The 19,675-nt window shown below is 47.1% G+C and overlaps 1 protein-coding gene across 4 annotated transcripts in view; it reads right to left on the bottom strand.

The window, feature by feature from the left end:
* The window catches only part of KDM4A (lysine demethylase 4A), a 44,784-nt gene that overhangs the window by 24,123 nt on the left and 986 nt on the right, over positions 1-19,675 (bottom strand). For 3 of the 4 annotated variants that reach the window (XM_021684255.2, XM_021684254.1, XM_021684256.2), the window contains exons 2-11: positions 17,771-17,947; positions 16,941-17,116; positions 14,066-14,180; positions 12,630-12,823; positions 10,509-10,558; positions 9,637-9,740; positions 9,095-9,232; positions 8,162-8,409; positions 6,848-7,047; positions 5,415-5,791 (exon numbers count right to left, since the gene is read on the bottom strand). In XM_021684255.2, coding sequence (XP_021539930.1) covers positions 5,415-5,791; positions 6,848-7,047; positions 8,162-8,409; positions 9,095-9,232; positions 9,637-9,740; positions 10,509-10,558; positions 12,630-12,823; positions 14,066-14,180; positions 16,941-17,116; positions 17,771-17,908 — 1,740 coding nt within the window. In that variant the 5' untranslated portion in view covers positions 17,909-17,947. Of the gene's footprint in view, positions 1-5,414; positions 5,792-6,847; positions 7,048-8,161; positions 8,410-9,094; positions 9,233-9,636; positions 9,741-10,508; positions 10,559-12,629; positions 12,824-14,065; positions 14,181-16,940; positions 17,117-17,770; positions 17,948-19,675 lie in introns of those variants that run through there. The other variant, XR_002480019.1, reaches the window with a different exon arrangement.

Genomic DNA, 19,675 nt, shown 5'->3' with positions numbered 1-19,675 from the left:
TGCAGTTCTAATCCCTGTGAATGCTATGTTGACATGAGAAAACATTATTGTTTGCTCATTGGATAAAATAGTAAGATTATCTTAGATTCTCTGGGCAGGCCCAATGTAATCAAACAGTGCTTAATATGAAGATGGAAGCAGAAGACTCAGCATCCAAGTGATGTCCAAGTGAGCAAGACTTGGCCAATGTGGCTGCTTTTTTTGAAGATGGAAGAGAAAGGCCATGGGCCAAGGAATGTGAGCAGCCTGAAGAAGCTGGGCAGGGCAAGGCGTCTCCCTCTGGAGCCTCCAGGAAGGTACACAGCCCTGCTGACACCGTGACTTTAGCATAATGAGGCCCATGCCAGACTCCCAAAGAACTGGAAGATAATAAATCTGTACTGGGCTCAGACTCTCAGTTTGTAAAAAGCAGCAATAGGAAATGAGCATGGGGTAGGAGATATAGACAGATCATTTCGTAGGTCCAAGTGCTGGAGAAAGTAGAGGAGTCAAGACCAAGAACCCCAGAATGCAGCTCGGGGAAAGAAGATGCCAGTATCCAGCCCTATTTATTCCGAGTGCCTCCTGTACGCCAGCGTATGTACCCAGCATACCATGCTTGGGGCTGCAGCAATGCAGACACCGGCAACACACAATCCCGAGCCTCAAGGAGCTCATGGCCAGGCCAGAGTGAGACTTGGTGTGCAAGTCTCAAGTCTCTACCCTTTCCACTACTGTCCTGTTGCCTCCGACCAAAGTAGTCAGATCTGTTCAAACAGTTAAATGTCTTTCCACATCTTCTCATCTTCTGGCCTCAGTACTCCTCCTGCTACGTTGTCTCCACAAGGCCTTCCTCCCTGAGATGTGCTCCGACTTCTAAATTCCTCCAGTATGTAGTAGAAAGGGCTGGGTTCCAACCCCAGTTCTAGCAACTAGCTGTGTGAGCCCAGCAAGTAGCGTTCCACTCGTAAAGTAGGAGCAGTGAATGCTCTTTGTGAGGATGGGGTGTTACAGCAGGTCGGGTCTCCCAGGTCCCTGCCTGCAAGAGAGCTAGAGTTCAGGCTCCTGAGTTCTCTGTTTCCCCTTTTCTAACATCAGGCACCCAGATCAAGGGCAATGTTCTTAATGGGGCTTGTTCTATACAGTGAAGAGCCAACTGCTCCCTCTTTGTTTTGGGAACTCACTTTCTCAAAGCAGCTTAAACTTGTAACAAGAAATGTTACAACAGACACATCATTGTAGCTTTGGCACTTCAGCAGTCAGTCAACCTGGGTGCTTTTACCAAGGCCCTTGACAAAGACCAGCACATAAACTGAACAGCAAGAGGCCTGAATTACAGCATGCGGGATGCTTAAAGTGGGGGCAGGAGGGCCACAGGGTGCTCTTCAAAACCCAGCTATTTCCAAATATAGATACAATGCCATTAGACCTCTCCAGGGATCGGTAAAGTGGTTCAGTTTCTGCCTCAAGCCTTGACTGTCAGTCCCCCATTCCAACCCAATCAATCAATCCTGATGTCGCTTCCTACTAAAACTAAACTTCCATTCATTCCTTCCACGTTTATAGAAGGCTCATGGGCCAAGTCCCAGGACCGTGCTGGTGCCTGAAGCAGCAAGGCTGATGTGGCACAGGGCCTGGCTCCTGGAAGTCTGGCCTTCCCCCGCCTGGGAAGCTGTGCAGAGAGTATGGCGGACCGTCGTAAAAAGGGAGCCAAGTGCTGCAGGTGTTCAAGGTAGGAAGCAGATGGAAGCAATGAAAGGCTTCTGGGAGTAGTGACTTTTGAAAAGGGCTGGGCTCCAATAAGTAAGATAACTGTTCCAGGAGAGACGTGTGCCGAGGACTCCCCCGGCTCCTCCCACCTCCGAACCACCTGTGGCCTGGTGAGGACTTACAACAAACAAGAATGCACGGGAGGCCGCTGAACTGTACACAAAAGAATGGCTAGAACAACAGATTTTATGTCATGTATGCTTTAGTACAATTAAAAACAAATCAACCTAAAATGTAAAAAATAAATATAACAGAAGGAGTGCTTCAAATGACAAAAGGAGAGGTGAAGCAAATGTGGCCAAGTATTAACAACCGTCAGGCCCAGGTGAGGAGCGTTTGTGGGTTCACTTTATTATTCCACATGCATCTTTGTGCATTTGAAAATGTATTCTGATGTCCCCTGACAACCAGGTATGTAAAGTGTGGCTAGGGGGTGCCTGGGTAGCTCAGTGCCTTAGGCCTAGGTCATGATCTCAGGGTCCTGGGATCAGACTTCCCACTGAGCAGGGTATCTGCTTGCCCTTCCCCCTGGCTCGTGTTCTCTCTTTCCCAAATAAATAAATAAAATCTTTAAAAAAATAAAAAATGTATTCTGGAAATCTTCAACTCCAGAAACACATGGCAGTGAACATTCCAAAGTCAAGCTGCTTCATGGCACACAAGCAGACCACTCCAACCTGGCTTCTGACACCCTCCACAGCACCTCCCAAGGCCCCCTCCAGACCCTTATTCCTGAGACCAACAAAACTCTGCACATGCTTTGACCGTGGCATGTGCGACCATCACCATTTAGAACACACTCCTCTCCCGGATTCCCTTCCCCATTTCCCCCCAGCCACCACGCATACTCCTGCAAATCTTCAACCTAGCTACAATGCCTGCTTCTCCGCAGTCTCCCCGTACTCTTCTCCCCAACCCCAGGCTGAGCTGCTAACTCTTGCACTTGGACAAGACCTATCCCTAAGGGGTGGATTTATTTGCTCACATCTAGACTATGAGCTCCTAAAAGGCACAGTCCTAGCCCCGAATAGGCATGCCGTATATGCTTATGGAGTAAAGCAAAGAGGCAGAAGAGCCAAGTTATTTTTAGAGAATGTGAAGGAGTTCAAAGATGGCAGCGCATCTAGGAGGGTGGGGGCAGGGGGTTGGGTGGCAATGCAACGGAGAATGGCATTACCATCAGACTCCAGCTAAGAAGGCCATACAGACATAAAAAGGAACCAGGAAGGCACTCATGGTTTTTAAGCAGGAATAAGAGGCATGTCAGAGAGAAGCCGCCTCCTCCCAGCATATTTCCATATGGAGGGTTTCCTGGCTTTTCTCCCAACCCTTGGACCTTAGTGAGCTTCACTTAGCTGGGATCTGCCTTTTGCGGAGGGAGTGCATTCAGGTCTATGTCCACCACACATGAAAGGCAAGTGGAAAATGTCCAGCCACTATGAGAGGCCTGCATCCTCCAGGACTGCCAGCTGACTAGGCAGGTAGCCTGTCTCACTGAGGTTAAATGAGCAGCAAAGCCATTTGGCCATAGGTTAAAAGCCACTCTCTTCAATCATTTTAATTGGTAATGAAGCAACATTCTGAGCTCCATAAGCCTGACTCCTGCATCCATTCCTTAATTGGTTCCTAATTTGGGAGGAAAAAAGATGGGTGTTATTTGTTGGCTCCTCCCAACACACACACACACACACACACACACACGCACGCACGCACGCACGCACCACCCCCCACTCTCCCCTGCAGTAAGATGAACTTAGCAGGAACATATAGTCTAAACCATGCAGATAGGGGCGCCTGGGTGGGCATCCGCCTTCAGCTCAGGTCATGATCCCAGGGTCCTGGGATCAAGCCCCGCATCGGGCTCCCTGCTCAGCAGGAAGCCTGCTTCTCCCTCTCCCACTCCCCCTGCTTGCGTTCCCTCTCTCGCTGTGTCTCTCTCTGTCAAATAAATAAATAAATCTTTAAAAAAATAAATAAATAAAAATAAACCATGCAGATAAAGTAGTTAGCGTGTAGTAACTCCTTGCTATTGTTAGCTGCTTTTGCGGTTGTGACTGCAGCCAAAGGCAAGAAAGGCAGGAGGACGCTGCACAAGGACAGTGTGACCGGTAGCGTGACAGCAGTGTCAATGAAGACCCGGGAGCTTTGTGAAGAAGAATGGCTCTGATGTGGCATCGGGGACCATAAAGAGTTCTGGTGTCCAAGCTGGAAAGCCACCCCTTGTGGAAGCTGCCACAGGAGAGCAGATAGCAGCCGCCAGAGGCAATGAGAAAGAAGGAAACACGGTCCTCAGCTCAGCAGTCTGCACCCACTCAGATGGAAGGAGGGACGTGCGGCAGAAGAGGAGATCTACAGAAACTGAGCCCTGAGACTGAGAGAAGGCAGAAAGGAAAGTGATGTGGGTATTCAAGATGAGGGACAAACCAACCACAAAAAGGCACTACTGGGAAAACCAGGAGAACTGTAATATGGACTCAGGGTTAGCACTAAAGCCAAAAACAGATAAAGCCAATAGGCCAAATGCTGACATCCGGGGACAATGAGTATACGTGAGGGACTGGTGATGGTTCTCCATCTGTATAGGCTTTTAAAACATTTCATAATAAAAACGTCTAAAAAACCAGTTTTTCAAAAGTAAAGGTAAGGGGGCGCCTGGGTGGCTCAGTTGGTTAAGCGACTGCCTTCGGCTCAGGTCATGATCCTGGAGTCCCAGGATCGAGTCCCGCATCGGGCTCCCTGCTCGGCAGGGAGTCTGCTTCTCCCTCTGACCCTCCTCCCTCTCATGCTCTCTGTCTCTCATTCTCTCTGTCTCAAATAAATAAATAAAATCTTTAAAAAAAAAAAAAAAAAAAAGTAAAGGTAAGAAAATGGGTAATAACTAAAACTTTTCTGCACGGACTTCAACCCCACCCCAGCCCCACTCGAGGCTACAACTTGACCCATAAGCTGTGAGGCTGGGGAGTAAGAGCAGGTCACTTGGGTAGCCATGAGTCTGGCTGCATTCAACACGGCTCTGCTGTGTCCCACTGAGCTCCATCAAGAGCCTTTCAACACAAAACAGAGAGAGAGCAGCTTTGGTGACAGCATGTTCTAGAAGAAAGCCTGAACAAACATTCACATTCATGGCTTTGGGAATTCATCCTGGTCTCCAAAAAGATGCTCTATCAACCATGTTGTACTGGGAGACGAAGAATGTATGCGGGGAGGAGAGGGAAAATCCCCATGGGTGTCTACAAGGCAGTCAAAATTTTAAGAAAAAAAAAAAACCCTTGAATTTTCAGGTAAGAAAGGCCATCTCATCCCCAACCCACACACATCTGGGCTGCAACCACTGCCACCTTAACACTCGTGCCTCTAGGGCAGGGGTGGGTCGGAAGGTGCGTCCAACTGCTGGAGACCCGCAGCTGTCATGAAGACGGCTGGATTCTCTGGAACACGCACACCGGGGCAAGAGAAAAGGAACTCCCAGCAAAGAACAAGCCGGAAGTAAACCAATGCCACCCGGCTTTCTGCTTGACACTACAGACTGGTGGCCCCTTCTGATGGTCTCTCCTGCCATCTTGGACACCTGCAGCAAGCACCCCCACTCCCGACTCCCCCGCCCCGCCCCCGCACAGGGCCCCAGCCAGACAGCTCCTCCCCCCAGCACTGCCCAGAGCCCATACCTCTGCCAGCTCCCGCTCACTGATACTTCCGGTGGCGCCCCCTTTCTTCCTCACGCAGGGCTCTCCCACGGTGACCCTGCCGTCCCCTTTGGCATAGCTGTGCACAGTGAGAACTCCCGACTGCCCCTGGGCTCGGCAGGACAGAGGCTCACTGGTTTCTGAATCAGAAGAAATAGAATCCCGTGAAGAACTGGAGCCCAGGCTAGAAGATGATTTCTTTTTTGAACCTGAGAGGACAAGGCGTCCCCCTATAGAAGCAGGATTCACAGAAAGATCCAAGGCAGCTGCTTCTTGCTCCTCCTCTTCTTCCTCATCCTCCTCTTCCAGTTTGACGTTTTTAAGCTCTTCAAATTTGACTTCAGAGGAGTCAGAATAATCTGAAACACACACACACATTGGCCAGAGCCAACTTCCCCGTGCACATGTGAAGCTAGAGAAAAGCAGAGTGGCAAAGCACAGAGGAACACGGGTGGCAAGTGAGGCGTGGCTTCCGATTCTGGCTCTATCACTGTGTGATCTGGGGCTGACTGCTCAGCTGCTCCAGGCCTCCAGGCTCGTCCCGTGGAGGGTAGGCAGCCTACCACCTATCTCCAGGGTTCTGCGTCTACGATGGAGCACAGCCTGGCACACAGCAGACCCTTAGAAGTCACCTGCAGGAACGAAGGCCTGACCACAGCAGGCCCGGTGACTCCACGCTAGACAATGTGGCAGCCAGGCCCCAGGGCCCCGGTCCACAGTGCTGTCCAGCTGTCAGCAGATGCACCAAGGCACCCTCAGGACAGATCCTCCAAGCCTCACCCGAGGCTGACGCAACTCACCTAACAAAACTACCCTCATCAACCCGAGCGGGTAGAGTGGCTGTCCCACACCGTATTTGACCACGCCACTTCCTTCCTAAAATCCAAGTAGCCCTCAAGCCCGCCAGAGAGCAAACACTAAGATGGCAGTCAGTCGCCACACTGTCTCACTCCTACTTCTCTAGTCTCATCTCCTGCTAGTACAGCTGTCTTCTACCCTTCCCACCTCTGTATTCAAGTTACAGGAAATCACTACCAGCTCCCCCCAAATAGCTCGTGTGGTTTCAGACCTCCATGCCGGCGCCCCTGCTACTCCCCTCTGGGTGCCCTTCCTAGGTGTCCCCGACTCTGCCTGCCTGGAAAACTCCGACCTCTCTTGTAAGAGCTGCGTCAGCATCACTTCACCAACCTTCGGTGTTTCCCTGACCCCTCACCAGGCAGAGGGTGGGGGCACCTCCCCTACCTTCCGCCCAGCATGTCCCTCTCCTCACACCCATTCTCACACTCCACTTACACTCTCTGCTCACAGACCCCATCTCCCGATTTTTCCATACCTATGACCCTGCACGCAATATGGCATCTAACACAGAACAGAGCACAGTAACGCTTGTGGGAAAAATACCACAGCCGACGAACCTGGGAAGGGAAGAGCATCCTCGACTTGCCGCACAGAGCTGTGGGTGGGCCTCACGGGAGCGAGGGCAGCCTGGCACTCCGTCACATCGTACTGTCCGGAACTCAGCTCCTCCTTAGGGAAGAGCTCACTCTGACTCACCTCCTGTGGTATTTCAAGACAAACTCGGTGCCTCTTTGTCCCTATACGATGTCTGGCGAGGCTGCGAGGAGGAGAGCACACTTTTTAAGGGCCCACAAATACATTCACATACAGACATGTTCACCTACATCCACACATAACCCAAAATGAATCAACGGCCAGAGCCTGTCCGCTATGCTTCACACTTCAGTCCCACCTCTTGTCTGTGGGAGAGACAAGGGACTTCACCTCTCTGAGCCTGTTCCATCCAACGAAAAATAGGAACATCACCACCCACCTCAAAGACCTGATGTGAATGAAGCTTATAAGGTAAGCAGAGGACCTGGCGGAGCACCTGGCATACAGTAGTTGCCCCATAAATATTCCTCCTTTCTTCTCCACATGGCCCAGGAAAAACTCCCCAGAAGACGGATCCTCCAGCTTAGACACCGACGACGCTGGCCAACCGCAATCCTACCACCCCCTGCCCTTATGAGTTTCATTCCCACCACTACATTCTCCTTCGTAAAAAATGTCTCATATAATGGGGCACCTGTCTGGTTCAGTCAGTAGAGCATGCGACTCTTGATCTCAAGGTGGTGAGTTCAAGCCCCACATTGGGCATGGAGCCTACTTAAGACAATAAATAAATAAATAAATAAAAAATGTCTCATGTGGCAATGAGAATAGGACTTTTCTGGCTCAGAGAGACCCATGCTCTCTTGTGTATGTGACCTTCGCCCCAGCCAATTACAGGCCCACATACAGATGTGGCCATTCCTGGGGGACAGTCATAAGGAAGAGCCTGGATGCCCTTGCTCTGAGGATTCTGGAGCCTCTACCAAGAAGAAAATTCCTGGGGCGCCTGGGTGGCTCAGTTGGTTGGGCGACTGCCTTCGGCTCGGGTCATGATCCTGGAGTCCCAGGATCGAGTCCCAGGATCGAGTCCCGCATCGGGCTTCCTGCTCGGCAGGGAGCCTGCTTCTGCCTCTGACCCTCCCCCCTCTCATGTGCTCTCTCTCTCTCTCATTCTCTCTCTCAAATAAATAAATAAATAAAATCTTAAAAAAAAAAAAAAGAAAATTCCTTCAGCTGTGGCTCAAACACCCCACTTAGAAACAGCCTCTCGACAGGTTATGGAAGCTGCCCAGACACCCCTCCCTCAAAGAGCTGGGCCCAGAGGGCCGCTGGGTTACCTTCTCTTTAAGTCACCCTCCTCTCCATCCTCAAGCCCTTCCATGTCATCTTCCTCTGGACAATCCTCATTTCCGGCTCTTGGCGGCAACTCGCTCTCCTTAAGAAACTCGGCTGCTTCTGGCGTGGGCAGAGTATGGTCGATAACTGTGCTGTCCTTCCCAGCTTTCCAAAGTTTGTACCTTTCTGGCTGGAACTTCCTCACAAACACATCCATGGAGATCTTCACCATGTCCTTCCTACAGGAGCACTGTCCCAGGGAACCAGGAGAGCTCCAGTCAGCATGCTTTAACGGCTTCCACGCGACCCCCATATCCCATCTCCTTCCTCCAAGTGAAAAAGACACAAGCCCATTTAAACCAAACTGCTTGCGTTCACAGGCTGAGGGCAAATTGCCCTTGCAAAGCCTTTGAGCATGGGGGGAAGCATGGAAAACAGCAGGGAGGAATGTGCAGCGCTGGGATGCGCCCACCCGGGCACTCGCTAGGCTGCATAGAGAAACACTGCAACGAAGCTCTGCACTCACACCCAGGAAGGTCAACGTCCACCTTCCGTCTGAGATCTAGCCAAGCCAGGACCACAGGAGCGAGTGCGCCCAGTCAAATGTCCAGCCTGCCTGCTTCCCTAACCTGAAGAACTTCTCAACAGAGAAATCCCACAGTGGCCAAAACAAGAAATATCAATGTGTGTGGGGGTGGTTTTCAAGCTCTGGGGACTTAAGCATGGAAACCTCACTTGAGGCGCCCCAAACCTGAGCAAACTTTTTACCGTTCTGTACGAACACAATATGCTGGCACTTCTGCACATCCCTGTCACTGTTTCTGAATTCCAGCAGTTCAAAGAATGTTCTAATCGCCAGCCAGTGTATCTAACGAGAATTTGCTCACCAGACATTTTCAGTCATGGCGTTATAGGAAGAAACCCAACAGACTTACCAGCACAGCTTGTTTGCCATATTCAATCCACCGCCGGGTAGCAAAATTGGTAGACTCCGCACAGTTGAAGCCATGGTTAAAGCCGGCATGGTAACCATAAGGGAAAGTGATCATGAATTCTCCAGCTTCTTGAGTGACCTAAACGAGAGCAGACTTGAAGCACCTGCAGCAAATGGGTGAAGTCTACCCAACTGGCCCTCTGAGCTCCAGCTCTGCCACAGCTTCGCTGAGTAACCCAGGATAAGTCCCAAAACTACCGGGGGTCTTTGTAAAATGCAAAGCCCTATCATATAAGACCCCATCGCTGTAACTGACCATTCCTCCAAGTCAACACTGTTCAAGGGGACGGGACTCTGCCCGGGCACTGGGAGCTACAGTACCTCCACCTTTAACATCCTTGGATCGAAGTACGGCTATATAGGTTAGCTCCGGCCCACCCCTCGTACAGAGTGATCAACTAGATTAAAGCTCCTCTGTGAAACAGACCAAAAAGGGTGGCTTCCTTGTAAGCCTAAGGACTTCTGTATGTAAAATCAGCTCACCTTGTCAAAGGGAATTCCGTATTTCTTCAGCATTAAAGGGGAAATCAAGGTCATCTTATGGCGGAGAAAAGCCTCGCAGCTTTGAGCACTTCCAGGGAAAAAACCTGTTCCATTGAACATGGGCACGGGTTAATACACTGCTCCCCACCAGCTCTTCAACCCTGGAGTTGCTGCACACTTGTGTGTCTCATCCGGATGATAAGGAGGATAAATCACCACAGATCCTTCTAGCTTCAGGCCAATCCTAAAATTCTACAATGAGCTCTTGGGCTTTCTCCCATGCAAGCTGTTACATAGGTAATCAAATTCTGTTTGGGAGACTGAGATCACCCAAGCTGCCCTGTCCTTATAAAATCCTTGAAACTATTTAGGACCTTCCTGTTAACCTGTATCTCTCAATCTTTTGTTAGTAACACATCCACAGAGCAGACTATCCAAGCTCTCCTGAAATAGGCTCTCTGGTGGTACAAATCTGTTAAAGTCCACTTAAAAGAACCAAAGCACAAAAACTGAATTTTCACATTTGGGTTTCTGACAGAAGAACCAGACCCAATATGCCTGGTATACGATCTGTGGTCAAATAAACCCATGCCTAATAAAACTGAGGCAAAGACTAGAAATTACTTACTTAGTAATCAAAAAAAAAAAAAAGAAAGAAAGAATGAATTACTTAGTCCCTTCCCAGGACAAATGGAGGAAGTTTCCGATTTTAATTGCTCTGCTGCGGTAACCAATCCAGCAGTCTAGCTCATCCCCTACACACAGGCCTGAGAAAGGACACCTAAGCATGTGACCACAGAGAATGGACATTTTAGAGCAATTAGCACAGCTCACAGGAAGGTCTGACCCAGCACAGGGAGGAGACATAGTACCTTTGGCAAGGCGCTCCAACCGCTTTCCATGCTCAGGGGGAACAGAGTACCTGCAATCACAGAAAAGCATCGCATGCTGAGCAGAGGACACTACGGGAGCTAAGGGGCTCTTTCCCATTCTCAAAACAGCTCGAAATACCAGATTTTTCAACTTCCCAACCACAAAAACTGGAAAGGAGTCTGGAGAAATGATATATTAGACTACTGGGGGAGAGGAGGGAAGAGCCCACAAAGTACGAGTGAATGTAGTTCTCTTATGTTCACTCATTTACTGAGACAAGAGGCAGAATCTATGGTATGTAATCAGCATTACTCTCCTTTATAATGTTCAAAAAATAAAAAATTTTTTAAAAGGATAGCATCAAAGTGCTCCTAACAAAGCCTAAAAGGCCTAACTGGGACAAGATAGAGGAGGAATGGAAAACGAGGTGAAAGTGGGATTTGATACTAGAGACTAGGCCCCGTATCTGCTGCTGACCCCATTTTTCTCTTCATCTCCATAACAGCTACACTGATTACCCAATAATTAATTAATTACTCCTCCACTCTACAGAGTAGTGATACACCACAGAAATTGCTCTTCATTAAAAAAAAAAGGAAACCACACAACCACTTAAAATTTTTGCAGAACTGTTTAACTTAATATTCTGAAACTCACAGTAAGTCTATTTTAACCTTTACAACTAATTCTAAAGATTATTCCCCAACAGAAATTTCTCATCCCAAATAATTTCATTATGAAACAAAACAGATGGGGAGTAGCAGAAAATGTTGGTCACCCAAAGGACGTTGGGATCCATCAGGCAACCTTGCCCAGAAGTCTCTGGAGGTCCCACTTCTGATAACCTAAAGAGCATGTGTAATAACCAGAAAATCTTCTCTATCCAGAAAAATTAATATCCAACCTCAGGGAACTTAGGAGTAAAAAGGCAGAAACCATAAAAGCAACATTTACAGATTCTAGAAGTCTAGCCATCTAAGAAAGGAAATGGGACAGCAGTTAGGGGGTCAGCAGAGGCTCAGAAGGTCACCCCCACTAAGATTAGAAACTGGAAAGCATCTGAAAAAAGAAAGGGAAACCTCTGGGAAAGGAGGTGGCTGAAAATGCTGGCAAAGGAAATGAAGACGCACAGTTTCCACGACTCTCGTGACCTGGCCCACGGTGTCCCTGCCAGCCTCCTCGCTCTTCCCTCCTTATACGCGGCACCCAAACCACAATGGACTTCCTCTAGTTCCCGAAGACATCGTGCTCTCTCTCAGCTTAGGCTCTCTGCATGTGTTGTTCCAACCACCTGGACACACTTTCCTCAGTCTTCCCTGCCCAAAAACCCGCCACCTTCCCAGTCAGCTAGTCCTCCTCATGTTAGGTCTCAGCTTCGTTGTCACCTCTTCCAGGGAAGCCTTCTCCAATCCCCACGCCATGTTCATGTACCCTTCCTATGCAGACCTAGAGCGCCCATCAGAATTTCTCTCACAGTGGATTATTTCCTCACATGTTCAATCTCCTGACCAGTCTCCTATCTGTGAGAATAGATGCCTCCTGTCTTGGTCACTGCTGTCCAACAAAGCACCTTCACTAAAATGCTGGGACTGAGAGATGGATCAGCACAGGGAGAGAGGAGAGAACAGATCTTTGTCTCCCCAACTAGAGAACATCCCGGAGAGCAGGAAGCATCCCCTCTCAGGGTAAGCACACACTGCTCACCAAATATTTTTTCCATGAGGAAAAGAAAGCTTTCTATCACCTGAAGGAGTGCCTCCAGTCTTAGAAGTCTGCCTCTAAGAAATGCCTCAGGCCTGTTCAGAAGAAATCACAGTGGGAGAGCCTGGAAGAGCCTCTGTGGCTCTCAGTAACTCAGCCAACTTAGCTTTTCATACAAGGGTATTAAATGTCCTGCCCTCTAAAGCCTTGCTACTCAAAGGGGGTCTGAGCGCCAGAGCTCCAACAGCATCTCATGGCTTAAACACCTGGTGACAATGTTAAATGTCAGTCCCAGGCCAGGCCTCCTGAAGCCGAATCTGCATTTTAACCAGATCCCGAGGTGCCGTGTAGGCACATGAGAGCTGAGAGGCCTGCGGTGGCCTGAGAAGCCCCAGCGCCCAAGTGCGGCCCGGCTTTACCAGGACTTTGGCTCTCCGAAGTGCAGGTAGTTGATGCTGTATAAGTCCATGTCTTCGGTGTGCCAGGCAAAGGAGGTCTTCCACATGCCGAAGTACAGGTACGGGGTGTTCACACCCTCAATGGTGATCCCACTCTCCTTCTCCACCAAGTCCAGGATTGTTTTCAGCCGGCCAATATTCCACTCATCAACATGCTGCAAAGGAAATCACAGTTGAGGGCAATTATACTAAATATAAACTAAGGCTCTGAACCTACAAATCAGAGAAGAGGTCACAGGTGACCTATCACCTCTAATGAAGATGTGGAATAATGTGGAAACAGCCTGGACCCAAAGACCACAACCCCACTCACTCTTCACAACCACCACTGGAACGGACGCCATTAGAGCCCCAAAGGGCAAATACCACTTGGTAAAGAAAACCAGTATATGAAAGATGAATCAGGAGGGAATAGCGAACCTCCTGTTCTCAATCCCAGGAGGAAGAGTTTGATCTGAAGCTAAAGAAACTTACATCAAAATAGGAAAGAACTCTTAAACCACCAAAAATACAACATGGGAATTAACTATCCCAATTTGTGACTCTTTAACCCCAATTTCTACTGGGCAGAGTCTTCAGTAAAAAGTCTACAATGTCACCCAAATCATTCTCCTAAATTGTAATGGTCTGCTAGGAGCCCACCTCTTATAAATCCATTCTAGATTATTGTGCCCGGCTTTTGTACCTCCCCATCCCAGACCCTTACAGTATCTTCCTGCCATTTACATCTGTAAGTTTCACTTTACACCACTCAAAAAATTGTCACCAACAAACTTGGGATCTATTTAAACCCTTTCCTTCCAATAATTTACAAAAACATTAAATTAATCTGAGCAATAATCCCTGCAATACCCTACAGATTTTTAAATCATCCAAAAACCGTCCCAAATATTCCTTTCTTAGATTGTATCTAAGGCTGTTCTTTATGTCGAAAAACACTACACCCCAATCCAATGCATTTTGTTATAATAGCTTCGGCTAAAGAATCTTGTTTGAGGGTTCTGAAAATCTAAATATGTTTCTCTTAAATATCCACTCCTTTCACTAGATTAGTCAGTGATCTTTTTTTTTGCAGAAACCACACTGCCTCTCCCCCAACATTTTCATTAACTGTGATCCCACCCTTTCAAGAACTCATCAGCTACCACCCACAGACTATTCTAACAGCCCTTGCAAAGAACAGCGCATCACCCAATTCACATGTAGAGTGGGAGAAATAAAATTCAGTCACATGCAAAAATACCCACAATTAAGTGAGCACAGCACATCAGCTGGTGGTGGATCGTTCCTTTGTTCAACCACTCATTCAGCAAGCAGCTTTTACGTGCCTACTATGTGCTGGTCAGATAAAAATGGTATTAAATTACAAAAACGCTGCCATTTCCGGTGAGTCTCACCTTTTCATAGAGAGTGCCATTCACATCTGCACCATAGATTGGAGGATTGAATGTGAGATTTTTCCAGTATTTCCGTTCAAGCTCTTCAAACTCACTATAGCGTGGGGTACAGTACCTTTCAAAAGTAAAAAAAGTATTAACCACTTATCAGGACTAAATTCTTTAGGCATTATGAACAGCACAAGACACAATTACCTGTTCTAGGGACAGCAAGTTATTTCAGACCAACAAGACATAACCTTGGCCTTCAAGGCTCCAATACACAGTAACTTCCTCAACATCCCTTCTAAGAGCTCTGGGCCTGAGGAAGGTCATGTACATGTAAGAGGCATAATACCCTCAACTCTTTCAAGAGGCCACTAAAACTACACCCTGCAGGAATCAGGAGTGGCCTAGCCACCCAGGGAGAAAATAGGCTTACAAACTGTGAGAACCAAGAATGCAAATCCCTACATATCCACAGACAACCCAAACCTGCCAGCACGTGAAGAGCTGAGGCCTTAGAACAGCATTCACTTCTCCTCACTCTGTAAAGGAAATGGCTCCAAGAGGGCTCATCTGTATTATCACTGCTACACTCCCAGCACCCTATGCAGTGGCTAACTCAACAAATAATTGCACCTAAAAACAAAGTATTCTGTTTTATTTATTTATTTTTTAAAGTATTTTGGGCGCCTGAGTGGCATCCGCCTTCAGCTCAGGTCATGATCCCAGGGTTCTGGGATAAAGCCCCGCATCAGGCTCCTCTGCTCCTCAGGGAGTCTGCTTCTTCCTCTCCCTCTGCTGCTCCCCCTGCGTGTGTGTGTGTGTGTGCGCGCGCGCGCGTTCTGTCAAATGAATAAAAATAAAGTCTTAAAAAAAAAAAAGATGCTTTTAAAAAAAAGGAAAAAGATACATTTTTTTGTATGTACTCACACACATACAGTTGTCTGTACGTCTCTATGAAAGCACTAAATATATCTAACTCTTTAGCTCAATGATCACCTACTAAGAATTTATTCCAAAAAAAAAAACTTCTAAAAATTCAAACCACTCAAAAATTACACAGCAATTTAAAAAAGAATAATGTATAAATCGAACAGATATTTGAAAATGTACTTTGTAACTCAAATGGCAAAAAAATATTATGAATGGAAAGAGTGGACGCAAAGACCCCAAACTATGGGGAATACGGGCGGAGTAGAAAAAAATCTTACTTTAAATCCAGCCTTACACTTTAATGTCAACCTATTCATAATAAAGTTTAGGACTCTTAAATTCCCTTTGAAATATAAGTAATTCTTCCACCTCCAACTGATCTGCTTTATAAATTCAGATTTTTACCTGCTGGGTTTTCTTAAAGCTGGCTGACCATGCACCTAGAAATCAAAGGTAAGAATTTGTTGCATTTCAGATGAAGGGGAAAGACAGGACTGGCTAATTGAAAAAGAGCCATCCTGAAAGAAAAGGCCTCCCCTACATTGAGAGGAGAAACCAGACACAGGAGACTGAAGCCTCTGGCAGAGCCCCCACGTGAGCCGGAAGGCAGGCGAGCCCGGCCCCAGCACAGACCTAGAAACCAGACATAAAGGATGGCACAGCCTTTCATCTGCAAAGCATGTCACACTTCTTCAACATGCTTTTACATAAATTCACTCTTTAGACAGCAGGTTAGTCAGTGATACAGATGTTCTACGAGTTAAGTTGTCAACAGAAGTAGAAAACCAGAGGCGCCTGAGTGGCTCAGCCGTTACGCATCTGCCTTCGGCTCAGGCCCTGATCCCAGGGTCCTGGGATGGAGCCCCGCATCGGGCTCCCTGCTCAGTGGGAAGTCTGCTTCTCCCTCTCCCACTCCCCCTGCTTGTGTTCCCTCTCTCGCTGTCTCTCTCTCTGTCAAATAAATAAATAAATTCTTTAGAAGTAGAAAGCCACATTTTGAATTGTGATAAGTCAAAGGAAAAGGTGGTAAAGCATAGAAACAGAACAAGATCTGATGTGAAAGCGAGCACTCATAAAGCCATTACGTGATGTCCCCAGAAGCGTGAAGACTGGCAAACCACACATCCAGCTCTGGGGTCGTTCACAGCAAAGACACAATCTAATACGTCTGACTGGCTGAAATCAAGATGTGTATAGATCAAAAGAGTGCAGAAGAAAAAGCAAGAGAAAAGGAAGGAATCCCTTGTGGACACTCAAAATTAAGGAGTAACATGGGAAGGGAGGAAGTCCCAAGAAAGAGGATTAAAGAAGGAGCAGTCAAGAGCTCAAGAGGGAACCAAAAAATCATTCTCTGTAAATCTGAGGTCCAATGAAAGCTAAATAGGAAAAACAACAGAGAAGAAACCACGGAAAACAGGGGGCCTACACAAAGACGTGTCTAACAGAGATAAGGATGTACGGATGATGAAGAATGGAAGCAAAGAAACTAACAACCAGCATGGCAGTTTATGCACAGTTTGTTATGTCAAAATGGAAAGGAGACAGCGGTTGGATGGGTAGTGAGGAATTTGAGCATGATAAAAGACAGAAGGACCCAGAAGAAAGAGAAGAAACTCTCGATAAGCAGGTGTTATCAACACATCTGGCAAAAGCTCCTTTTGAACCAACTCCCAACTTTCTCCTTTGCAACTCTGCAACTTACCAAGGTCAGAGAATGATGCCACTTCTGATGGAAGAACAATGGGATTACTTCAGGTAAGAATATGGATGCATTTAGACTGTGACACAGTACAGAAAATAGTAAGGATGCTTCCATAAAAAAAGCAGAAGGGGAGACAGAGCTAGGGCTGAGGAGAGCATCCTTCAGTGGCACACAGCAGTGTTAGGAGACAGCCACGAGGATGAGACGTTAGCTCCTAGGCACTATGTGGGTAGGAAGGGACAGGTTTTCACTCACTTATCACTATTGGCTATCTTGCGGAACTCGCGAACAGTCATGGCTTTCTTCTGTATGTTGTACTGAGTGAAGAGGCCAGACTGCCCCGTTACCAGCTGCTGGATGGGGGCAGGAATGACCAGATCATCAATATCATCATAGGATGCTCGTGGCTTCCACTCCTTTGGAGGAACGACCTGTAGGGAACACAAGAAACAGATCAGAAACCTGGCAAGCTGGTCACAGTCCAGGATGTAGGTAGGCTGCTATCCAACCAGTCGATTTTACTATAAAGTGACTCTGATTTAAGCACGCTCACCCAAACATAGCAAGTCACACTGCTGGGCTAACCCTGACCGAGTTTGGCCACCAACTAGCTGCCTCGCTGCAATGACCAAAGATAATACTCATTCTCAGCTCAGTATCTTATCTGGATACCAAGACAGGAGGCTGAGGAGTTGATTCTCTCTTAATCTAACAGAAAGTGTACACAAAGAGCCAACTTGCTCTCAGAGTGCTAGATGAGACTGAAATGAGAACAAGGGAAGGTGGAGGGTATAAGCCCTCAGTGACAGGTAAAAACACTAAAGCACCCATCTCCACCATGAGGATGGAAGCAGCACAGCAGCTGGACCTGGGACACTGTCTCTTTACTCCCCTTTAAAGAAGCCAAGCGCCTCTCTCTCAGCTCTCCTGCTACCTAAAAGATGCTTCAGATGTTAACGAAAGGAATTAACTTGCAAATAGGACAGTATATACTCAACACCCTGCCTGGTTTTCATCCGCCATTTAGGAAAAATTCCTGCTGCCCTGTCACAAAAGCCATGTGGAACAACCCCACCCACCCTCACCTTGGCCAGCCCAGCCCGATGAGCTCCTTGGGATTCAATGTAGGCCATGTATCGACTGAAGTTCCGGAACTCCTCCATGGTTGGGTAAAAGGTCATTATCCGAGCACTGGGATTCAGAGTTTCAGATTCAGAAGCCATCTTCCCTCCTTTTTGAGGTCACTTTGGTCAGACAGGAATCTGAAGAAATACATTAAGAACATAAAATATAATTAGGATTAAATGCTGGGAATGTCAGGGGGGGATGGGTAAATGAGTGATGAATATTAAGGAGGCAGGGCACTTGGGATGAACACAAGGTGTTGTAAGTAAGTGATGAATCACTAAGTTTTACACGTGAAACTAATATTACATTGTATGTTAACTGACAGGAATTTAAATAAAACTTGAAAAAGAAAAAAAAATGCTGGGAATGTCAGTGCTGAAACAGTAAAAGGTGTAGAAATCCTGAAGAAACATTAAGACCTCACAGCTGGAATCTGCCTCTAGGTAGGTTATTTAAGTGAACAAGAACACAGATAGAAAAGGCTCTGTTTAGGGCGCCTGGGTGGCTCAGTTGGTTAGGCGACTGCCTTCGGCTAAGACCGTGATCCTGGAGTCCCTGGATCGAGTCCCGCATCGGGCTCCCTGCTCAGCAGGGCGTCTGCTTCTCCCTCTGACCCTCCCGACCCTCCCCCCTCTCATGCTCTCTCTCTCTCAGTCTCTCTCTCTCTCAAATAAATAAATAAAATCTTAAAAAAAAAAAAAAGAAAGAAAAGGCTCTGTTTAAAAGAATCAAATGTATCAAAATTGTATATAATCAAATCTCATTTAAATGTAGACACTGTTTCAGCTCAAAGTTGTTACTAGATTGTTGGTACCACTGAACAATACTAGAGCTGCCCTGCCCCTATTTCACTCTTATCTTTTCAAGTTCCTCCCTTATTCACCTTTGATAATTGCTTCAGGAGGTATTAAACGATGTATTACAACAAGATTTAAAAAACAACCTATGGGCTCCCTTTTAGGGCACAACTTTAAAACAATTCCCAAGGAAAGTTACTTGGCTACAAGATTACAAAGTTTAACCTTACTTGGCTACAAGATTACAAAGTTTAAGAGTTAAAAAGTACTCTGATACTAGTATTTCAAACCCTAAAATGAAATTGTTCTACCTAAACCAAAATGTCATCTCGTCAGTACTACATGAGGTCAAGCTAGAGAGTCCAACGGTACCATTCCCAGAATTCAAAGGACAAAATGTAAATGGGCAATAAACTGCCAATACAGGGCAAACTTCAAACTGACTGTAAAAGGTGAAATACTGTGTTTCTAGATGAGGCCTGCAACTAAGTGGGTGCATCCCCATTGCCTGATAACACAATAGACTATTCCAACTGAGTAAGAACCAAGCACACCAGCTAAAAGGAGCCACTTTAGAAGCAAAAACATTTCCCTCCTCGACTCCCCGAATCTGGGCCCCAAAGCCCAGATCCAAGAGATCCCTTTGAGAGCTAGAGAGCTCAGAAGGGAAGCAATTGCCTCCAACCTACCAGCAGCCTACTAACAGACTAGGAAGACAGCATGGCACAGAACTGTCTAAGGTAGGAAAGACAAGCCTCAGTACCCACATCTCTCAAGCTTCCATTTCACCAAAAATAAAGAAGTGTGTTCTCAGCCAGGAGCTTTTCATGCATCTCACCAAAACTTTACATAGGAGGTATATGGTTATCCTCGTTTTACAGAGCAAGACATCTCCCCACCATCCTGCAACGCACCCCAGTGCTTCTTCCATTACCCTATGCTGCCTACATCATAATTTCCACCTAGACTAAGCCCTTTGCAAGGGCAGATCCAAGTGTGGAAGAACCTCAAGTTTAATCAATTTTGAAGACCCTCTTTTTTAAAAATACAGAATATCTTACTTCA

This window comes from Neomonachus schauinslandi, chromosome 4 (genome assembly GCF_002201575.2).
Source record: "Neomonachus schauinslandi chromosome 4, ASM220157v2, whole genome shotgun sequence".
Lineage (NCBI taxonomy): Eukaryota > Metazoa > Chordata > Mammalia > Carnivora > Phocidae > Neomonachus > Neomonachus schauinslandi.
This window is presented reverse-complemented; position numbering and strand designations above follow the sequence as displayed.